The sequence below is a fragment of the Entelurus aequoreus genome, linkage group LG19 (genome assembly GCF_033978785.1).
Source record: "Entelurus aequoreus isolate RoL-2023_Sb linkage group LG19, RoL_Eaeq_v1.1, whole genome shotgun sequence".
Lineage (NCBI taxonomy): Eukaryota > Metazoa > Chordata > Actinopteri > Syngnathiformes > Syngnathidae > Entelurus > Entelurus aequoreus.
The window spans coordinates 48,799,965-48,809,964 of record NC_084749.1 but is presented as its reverse complement, the minus strand read 5'-3'; the positions used below and the strand labels follow the sequence as shown (position 1 = coordinate 48,809,964).

At 39.5% G+C, this 10,000-nt stretch overlaps 1 protein-coding gene across 1 annotated transcript in view; it reads right to left on the bottom strand.

Annotated features, from left to right (window-relative positions):
• Window positions 1-10,000, bottom strand: part of LOC133635426 (A disintegrin and metalloproteinase with thrombospondin motifs 10-like) — a 105,151-nt gene that overhangs the window by 40,704 nt on the left and 54,447 nt on the right. Inside the window, exons 15-16 of the mRNA XM_062028623.1 lie at window positions 7,002-7,104; window positions 569-702 (exon numbers count right to left, since the gene is read on the bottom strand). Coding sequence (XP_061884607.1) covers window positions 569-702; window positions 7,002-7,104 — 237 coding nt within the window. The remainder of the gene's footprint in view (window positions 1-568; window positions 703-7,001; window positions 7,105-10,000) is intronic.

Below are 10,000 nucleotides of genomic sequence, written 5' to 3'. Positions count from 1 at the left end.
CCGCAGACAGGCTTTGTTACATCACTTTATATGCGTATAATACAGTATATGCTCAAGTTCAGCCTAGTTCAGTCTATTCAGCCTTTAACATGTATACACACAAGTGTTGCATTTGTTTCCTCTTTAAGTGTCCCCAATCGTTACATTTCAGGACTTTATATACTAAATTTCATTTAAGTATTGTCCTCTTTCAGTAAAGGTGTCCCCAGACAGGCTTTGTTTAATTTACAGCACTTTATATGTATAGAATACAGTAGGCCAGGCCTATATGCTCAAGTTCAGGCTAGCTACGATACATGGACGAAATAATTTATCTAAACATGTATACACAAGTTCAAGAATTTAATTTAGTTTTTTGGGTGTTAAACTGCAAATATATATATATATTTTTTTCATATACAAGATACACGTTTTTATGCATTTCAGGGTTTTGGGGAGCCAAACCCTCAAATTTCTTTCGGCCGTGCAGTTTCGCCGTGCCGCCGTGAAGAGTGTTCCTTATTTCCAGTTCTGAAAGGTGGCAACCCTAGCTCAGGTCTCCAAGCTGTCAATCATAGAGAGAGCTTACCTTACACTCGCCGTTTACACACACGTCCAGGGAGTCGTCTCGGCATGGTGTGCCATCCACTACCGCAGGTGCACGCTCCGTGTAGAAGTTGTATCCCTCTGCGAGGCAGTTCAGAGAGCAGATCTTCACCCCACCTACACACAAACACGCAGATGCGCATACACACAAAACAGTTTAGTGCTATGCAAAAACAAAAATCATTACAGACACAAATATGTAGCAAGACACACATTAAAACAAATGCTCAAATATTTTTTGGGCCATATAACACACGTTTGCCTAGCCACTTGTTGCTAGGCAGAATTTGTTGGGTGCCATAACATTGTGCCCCATATAGTAGCTCAATGAAAAAAACATTTAGTGAAGCCACATTTATTTATTTGTCTGTTTAAATAAAATGAAAAGCAAAAAGAAACAATGTAAAAAAAAAATACAAATTACACTGTACAAAAATATAAACGCAACACTTATTTTTTCTCCCATTTTTAATGAGTTGAACTCAAAGATCTGAAACTTTTGCTATAAACACAAAAGACCTATTCCTCTCAAATATTGTTCACAAATCTTGCAAGCGCTTTTATTTTTCTTATTTTTTTAATCTGTAGAATCCTCTAATAATGATTGTGAAAAAAAAAGAAGAAAAAAAAACTGCAGACACAGTTTTGCTTGGACTACATTTGTAGTCCTTTTATACCTTGCATTAATCATATAGTTGTCATCACACTTTTATCTGATGCCTTGCGTAATGGTGGTGGTTCAAACCCAAGTTTTTGTGTGACTTTTGAGCAGACCTGGGCAAATTACGGCTCGCAAGCCATATGCAGCTTGTTAAGCTGTCCAACCTGGCCCCCCGGAAGTCTCCGAATGATTATTTTTAAACCTTTACCATTGACACTGGAACCGCCAATACAATGTGCAGTGCATTTTTCAAATTACCATAAGTCTTAAACTATAGAGAGTATTCCAATGGTTGGAATCTGCATTTTTGAGTGATCTACAGGTTATTACGGTAATATGTCACAGCCAAGCAGACGAGGCAAAAATCAGAGTGGGCGTTTTTCAGCCAGCCTGAGACGTGAGTGTCAGGAAGGGACACAAAAGCAGATTTCTACCACAAAGTGATATTATATGAATTAGTATTATATAAATTGCCCCTAGTGTGTGAATGTGTGTGTGAATGTTGTCTGTCTATCTGTGTTGGTCCTGCGATGAGGTGGCGACTTGTCCAGGGTGTACCCCGCCTTCCGCCCGTGTGCAGCTGGGATAGGCTATAGCACCCCCCTCGACCCGATAAGGGACAAACGGTAGAAAATGGATGGATCTGTGAGTGTTTTTTGTCCTTTGCATTCATGTTTTGCCGTGTTTGTAGCATATTTGTTGCATTTTGCTTTATTGTAAAAGATCGATCTTGAGACGGTCGTCTGGAAAGTAAGGAGGAGTGACGTTCATGTTCTTAATATTCAGTGTTTTATCGTTTATATGTATTACAAATCCCACATTATATATTTTCATCTACATTCTTTTATTCAGCAAAAAGACTGTAAAATTGGATTCAGTTTTTTGAGGTAGTCTGTCATAATATTTTTAGCATTCTAACAACCTACACATGTTTAAATTGTTCCTTAAAAATGGGAACCAAGCAAACATAAAGCAGAATGTGCGACACTTTTTACAGCTAAAATATTGTGTCAAAAAAATTAGATACAGACAAATTCACAGTGTCATGTTAAAAATCAAAAATAAAATAAGACCAGTGAATATTGTCTCACAATCATCCGTCAGTCCCTTCTCTGTTACACAGAAGTATCCTGCTGCCATGCCATATATATACAGTATGTGTGAGTGTATACTGTACACATACATATATATATATATATATACATATATATATATACACATACATATATATATATATACACATACATATATATATATATATATATATATATATATATATATATATATATATATATATATATATATATATATATATATATATATATATATATATACACACACATATATACAGTATATATACATATATACACACACATATACAGTATATATATATATATATATATATATGTCACGTGGGGGGGGGGTCACAGCTTGCTGCAGGGTTGTTCTTCCAACGCAAAAACGGCTCCGGACGACAGCGTGAAGTAGTGATGGGTCCGGCAACACCGATGCATCGGCGCATGCGTCGAGCTCATAGAGCGATACCCTGTGTCGGTGCGCGTATCGCTTTTAGAAAGTCACGTGACCGAACACGAGCTGTTTTGGTCACGTGACCGCTCATGAGCTGTTCTGGTCACGTGACCGCTCATGAACTGTATCGCACTGACGCCTGCGCGCCAAACTGTGTTTATTAGGAAGCGGCGCAATGCGTGTTATTGACGAACACCGTTAGGGCCGCTTGTTGTCACTGTCACTCAAAGTTGCATTTCAAAATTACACAGAATAAATGTGTTTATTTTGTTTAGAATTCAGATGGGTTTGATTTGGTGCGCGGCATATATTGGCTGTGCGGCGCACGGTGTGCGCGGAGGACGCTTGAGCACTGCGCAATTGCGCAGGCGCGCACCTTAGAGGGAAGGTTGCTCACAGGGCACAGAGGAGGTGTCAGTGCGATACAGTTCGCGTATCGGTCACGTGACCAAAGCAGCTCATGATCGGTCACGTGACTTTCTAAAAGCGGTACGCGCACCGACACAGGGTTTCGCTCTATGAGCTCGACGCATGCGCCGATGCATCTGTGTGGACCCATCACTACTGTTACTAGAGAAGGTACAGGAATGACGGCGTGGCGAAGTTGGTAGCGTGGCTGTGCCAGCAATTGGTTACTGGGGTTCAATCCCCACCTTCTACCATCCTAGTCATGATACATGTTCACATTATTTGACTGTATCTAAAAAATATATCTTTATTTAAATGAAGATATGAAATAATCCTAAATGAAATACAATGACTTGGTTTATATTATTGTATATACTAGGTCATAATATCAGTGTCAGTTGAGTCGGTCCATAGGTTGCCTGTAGGGATTTTTAATGTCCAGCAGATATCAGTATTTAGTGACACTGTATCGACACAGTATCAATACAGTTTTGCAATGTGTCGAAACGCTTCATGAGGCCTCATCAACCCATCACTAGCGTGAAGGTAGGCTTGGATTTATTTAACAAAATCACTCACTACCACAAACACAAAAATACAACAAAAAAGGCAAGCGTGCCTAAAACACAAAAGAAGCTGCTAGTTAGCAGAAGCTATGACATGGACTATGACTTACTTGGTCAGCAAGAGACATGAACCGGTGTGACAAAGACAATGAACGCAGAACGAGTGAACAGAAAGAAAGACTTAAATAACCCAGACATGATTAACAACAGGTGCGTGACTCAAAACGTGAAACAGGTGTGTGACATGACAGGTGAAAACTAATGGGTGACCATGGAAACCAAACAAAACAAGGAAGTGCAACCAGGAACTAAAGAGAGTCCAAAAACCAAGCAAAACATGGCCAAACAAAAACATGATTAACACAGACATGACAATATATATATATATATATATATATATATATATATATATATATATATATATATATATATATATATATATATATATATATATATATATATATATATACACACACACACATAATACCGGCCCTCAGACGCATTTTAACCGACAAATGTGCCCTCCCGAATCAAAATAATTGCCCAGGTCTGCTTTTGAGGCAACTGTAATTTGTACACCTTAGGGAAATGTAACTTAAAATTAAGTACCAATGATTGTCACACACACACACTAGGTGTGGCGAAATTATTCTCTGCATTTGACCCATCACCCTTGATCACCCCCTGGGAGGTGAGGGGAGCAGTAGGCAGCAGCGGTGGCCGCGCCCGGGAATCATTTTTGGTGATTTAACCCCCAATTCCAACCCTTGATGCTGCGTGCCAAGCAGGGAGGTAATGGAATTATTAGGTGGATTAACTCCTATTTGCACAGAAAAAAAAAGTCCACTCATTTATTAGGAAAATGTCATTCAAGTAAAGGGACACGCATTAACATTTTCATGCACAGCATTTCAACAGTGGTTTTAAATCATACAGTATGGTATAATTTTTCATTTGGTGCAGCCCATCAGCAGTTTCTTTATAAGAGTGGCTGCTGACATCCGTCTAAGCTGGGTTTGTTTGTGCTGGCACCATCAAACATGTACAGTATGTCCTGGCAGCTCTCAGAAATGATCAAGTGGTCAGAGCATGGAAAACTGCAATTCCCATAGTGCCTAGCTTTGGCAGGGCAATCGCTGCTTGCAGCTGCGTGTGTATTCATACTTGCAGGCCATCCCATGGTGTCTGAGCGTCAAGTGTAAAGGGCAATTGTTCTTAAAAAGATCCCTCTCATTGATGGCCTTGTTTAATGAGCCGTCCTTGGCTGTCTGCATGGGCTGAGAGAAGACGGCTGTTTCTTGAGCGAGAGGGAGTGATTGCATAATAGCCAACTAAACTCTGGGACAGAAGGAGGTTCAGGAAGAGGAGCTATGAAGAAAAAGGAAGAGAGCCAGGCATGACAATGACAGTACGGCGTGACCTGACCCGGGACACACTGCTCCTATTTGAACAGCTGGAAGAGATTTGCATTGTAGAATCAGCTGTCTGAATCTGCAATTGCCTTGCTACTTATCTCTGTGAGTCATTATGTTAGTAGAGGCTAAGATTAAAGGCACTTATGTCGTTGGAACTATTTATCTGTCACATCCAGTGTGGAGGAGCATTGTGGGATACAAGACTCTCTAGAGGCTGCATCTGCAGGTACTTTGTCTTCTTTGAACAGATACAAAGACATTCAAAGACACACACACACACACACACACACACACACACACACACACACATATATATACACACGCACACGCCCTGTCCGTCTATTACCTTCTGACTACTTCAATACAGTCTTTAAGTAAGAACATAAAATAGAAATACTGAAATTTCAGAGGTTGAAATCATGAAATTGAAGAAGACCTATAATGAATTTAGACTTTTCTGACTCATTTATGTTACAATGTTGGATACTCGTATTAAACGTAAAGATTATGCTTAATCTTAATGCGTATATTTTTGGCTACGGTAAAATAGCACAATAAAAATGAAGACTACAGGCGCAAAAACCGTCAACACCTTTGCAGTCGATATTAGGCTGTGAGTACCACAAAATAGTTTACATCACACTCTACCAGTAGGTAAAATCGCACCTGCCCCCCCCCCCAAAAAAATTATCTTTTGCATTTCACTTTTGAATATTCGGTTTTAGTTCAAAAACCGACTAGCTCCATGCTGTCTTTGTGGCACAACCAAACAAATCCATCAGAACCAATCAGTGCATTGAAATTTGATGACGTCATCCAACATCAGCGCCCAGGTTGGCTCGCTTCGTGTCTGCTTTGCCATGATTGTAACTAAATTAAAGCGTCAATAATGAATAACTTTGAAGAAATCAGTGAGCGTGTGGCGCCCTCGTCTACTGGGCGTAAAAAGAGATGCTATCCTGATAAATCTAAGTGGCCCGTGAGCAAAAAAAAAAATCATGTCTATTGCCTGTGTACATAATGTACAGGATATGTGTGGAGCCACCACTCTCTCCAATGACAAACTGAATTATGTGCTTACTCTGATGTTGTTGTCTTGTGATGCAGCTGTCAGTGTAATGATGTCATGATGCAGCCGTCATTGTATACCCTGCACACCCCTGTCCAGGGATCAGCCAGAAAAGGTTTGTGTGGATGAAATTAATTATTTAGTGATGGAATAAACATTCCTCTTAAGAAAAAAGATCTGTTTTAACTCATTTTAAGGGTCATGCTGGCATCGTATAGGTAGGATTTGCCTGTTTTTGCAACAACAAAAAACGTATTTGGAGTTATCTGATTTTGCTGCAAAATGTGTGCAAAATTATAAAAATTAAATTTTTGTAATAAATGTGCGTCCTTAAAATTGGGAGTTTTATTTTGGTTCTTGGAAACGATTCAATTGCAACCCCCATCAGCGGGATTGCTGTTTAATGAAAAGCTCCACAAAAAACATTGATTCAAACAAAACAACGGAAATGGATTCATTTTGTTTTTGCGTCTGAACTCTTCAAATGTAAACAGTGACTATTCTGCAATGCTTACGAGAGTTTGGTGTTTGAATTGGTAGGCAAACTTAACTTAATGCTGCACATTTGGAGAACACCATGCATGAGACTAAAACATTTAAGCAAAAGCTTATGACACATTATGCAGGTGATGAAATGTAAACAGTGTTGACAAAAAGTGTTAAGAGTATTGTTTTTTGGGGGCCACCTTTGAGTAAAAGGATCATCTGATCTTGTTTGTTTAGAGGTCATAGTCATTGTAGTGAAAATACGTCACACGCTTACTCACCTCCTCTGTACGGCTTCCACATGTAAAACTTCCCTCGAAATGGAACATTGTCAAACTTGGAACATTGGATCTCCCGAAAGTCCTGTGAGTTTACAGAGCACTCCTGCAACAAAAATGTAAAATGAAGCCTGTTTTCTACACTAGGGAAGGAGCATTACTTCTTTTTCATACTGATACAGTGAAAACCTCAATTTAGCATATTTTTCGGACTATAGGGCGCATCGGATTATAAGGCTCAATGCCGATGACCGGGTCTATTCCGGTCTATTTTCATACACAAGGTGCACCGATTTGTAAAGCGCATTAAAGGAGTCATATTATGATTTTTTTTCTACATTTAAAAACTCTTCTTTGTGGTCTAATGGTGGTTCATTGGTCAAAATGTTGAATAGATTATGTTTCACAAACCATCTTCAAGCCGCTTTCTGACCATCTCTTCAGGATGCGCCGTTTTGTGGGTGGTCTTATTTACGTGGCTCCACTTCAACACCGGCTTCTCCTCGCCATCTTTGTTGTACCTGTAGTTTGTAGCGCTTCCATAGCAAGGCCCCTGACGGATGTAAGTTAAAACTATACACTACTTTATATTGGAAATGGCAACAGCGGAGGATGAATGCCCCACAACAAGAGGATATCGAAAAAGAAGGAGTTTTTTGACGGTGCAGATTCAACTTTTTGGGACTTATGCAGATCCCAAATACACATTAGTAAAGTTGGTTTCGCACAGTATTGTCTCATAATAAGTGCCATTTTGGGGTCTCTATATACACACCATAATAATAACTGTATGTTGAAGCACAATACGCTGTAATGCTCCGTGTTCCATCAAGTGGTGCGGCTTCGTAGCTTACCAAAGTCATACTAAAATATTTTGACATACTTTTGAGCGGCATGTGTAATGTTCTATATTCTCAATGAAACATCAAAGTTTTGTTGTTGCTTGCTTACAGGTACTTGCTTGCGTAATTTATTGAACAGTCATCAGTACAATTGGAATTAATACGTACATTAGGCACATCGGGTTATAAGGCGCACTGTCGATTTTTGAGGAAATGAAAAGATTTTAAGTGCACCTTATAGTCCCAAAAATACGTTACAAGTATTTTGAGCTAGAAGGTGTCTCGGATTTTTGTTATGCTTTAAATTGCGAGCATCATTTAAGTTAAGAGCCTCCGAGCCGCTAGATGGCATATCTAATGTCACTAATACCATAAAATCTGCCCCAAAACACTGGTCTAACTTGCTACCATAACCTTAAAGCTAGAGATTGAAATAACTTTGTTTTCCAACCACTGGAAACCAAACCTTTAGCTACCATTATCTTAAAGCTAGAGATTGAAATAACTTTGTCTTCCAACCACTGTAAAGCAAACCTTTAACTACCATTATCGTAAAGCTAGAGATTGAAATAACTCTGTTTTCCAACCACTGGAAACCAAACCTTTAGCAGCGGTCGAGCTTCCACAGCCTTCCAGTCGACATCTTCTTGCTGCTGAAGCTCGCTCCTTTACCAACGACTCGGCTTAATGCACACGCCTGAAGCTGTTTTAGGTGTCCAGGCGGTCTGTTGCTGTACCTCACAACGAACCTGCGATGTCCTCTCCACTCCCGCTGCTCCTAAGTAACTCTCCCGGCATTTTGTACTATAACACCGATTGTGGGGGAAAACATAACTTGGAATATTCGCTTTTTTAACACCATTACTTGTTTTTATCGCAGTTTTATTGACCAGCATTCCCTCTTCAATAACTTGACTCGTTGTACATGTTGGAAACCAATTATAACGGACTAAGAAGGATTTCAAAGTCCTCTTCCGTCTGCTTGGAGAAGTAAATGCTGTACATTATTACTGTATTATATCAACAAAATACTGTACCATAGTTGTTTGTACAACTATTGTGTTCTTTTTTAAACAGTATTTTTTATCTAACAGTTACTTTTTCCTTTTTAAAAGGAACGTTACATGTTAAAATTGTGGTGTTTTTTTGAGAGGGCCAAGCACTGATAAAATTTATTTCGGTTCATTTCAACGGGCAGAGCTGCTTCAAGATGCAACTATTCCGAGTTACGAGCTAGATCGTGGAACGCAATGCGCTCGGAGGTTGAAGTACCACTATACAGCAACGTTGTGTATCGGCTAAGACCAACCTTATTTTCTCCTGTTCTGTTCAAGTAATAGAGTTGTATGCATGTACGTTACTTAATATAGATGCCCACCAAAACATGACTCAAGTTATGGAATATTGCTGGAGCTCTTCATATTTTAAAAGCATGTTTGTGGTCACCAAATTGAGCAGCACCTTTCAAAGATACAAAATTAAATGGAATTAAATAAATCTTAGACTTGCATCAAATAAAAAGGGATTATAATTCTAGTGTACAATCAAATACTTCATGGCCTAAACTCCAATAATATGGCAAAAAAACGAGCATACCCACTTGAAAATGCTGCCACATCGCAAAAATTGCACTTGGCTATTGTGTTTAAAAGTCTTCCAGGCGCTGTGTCTCTATTCACAGCATGTCATACAACGTTAAATTACCGTAATTTCCGGACTATAAGCCGCACCTGACTATCAGCCGCACCAGCTAAATTTAGGGGAAAATACAGATTGCTCCATATATAAGCCGCACCCGACTATAAGCCGCAGGGTTTTGATGTGTAATTACCGTAGTTTATAGGGGTTCCTGCTACCACGGAGGGGATTGTCGGGACAGAGATGACTGTTTGGGAACGCAAAGCGTCCCATTTATTAACAATAAATCTTTCAATCATTCAATCAAACTTTCACATCTTTGACATGGCGAACAGCATTCGTGAAGAGTACAAATAATACAACGGTGCAAAGTAATACAAAGTGCTCGCCTGTACGTTATCAAAATAACCAGCCTACCGGTATATGAAAAGTCAGTCTTTAATCATTGTGTCATCGTCTTCCTCCTGCGTACTAAAACCACCGAAATCCTATTCGTCGGTGTCGGAGAAGAACAGGCCGTAA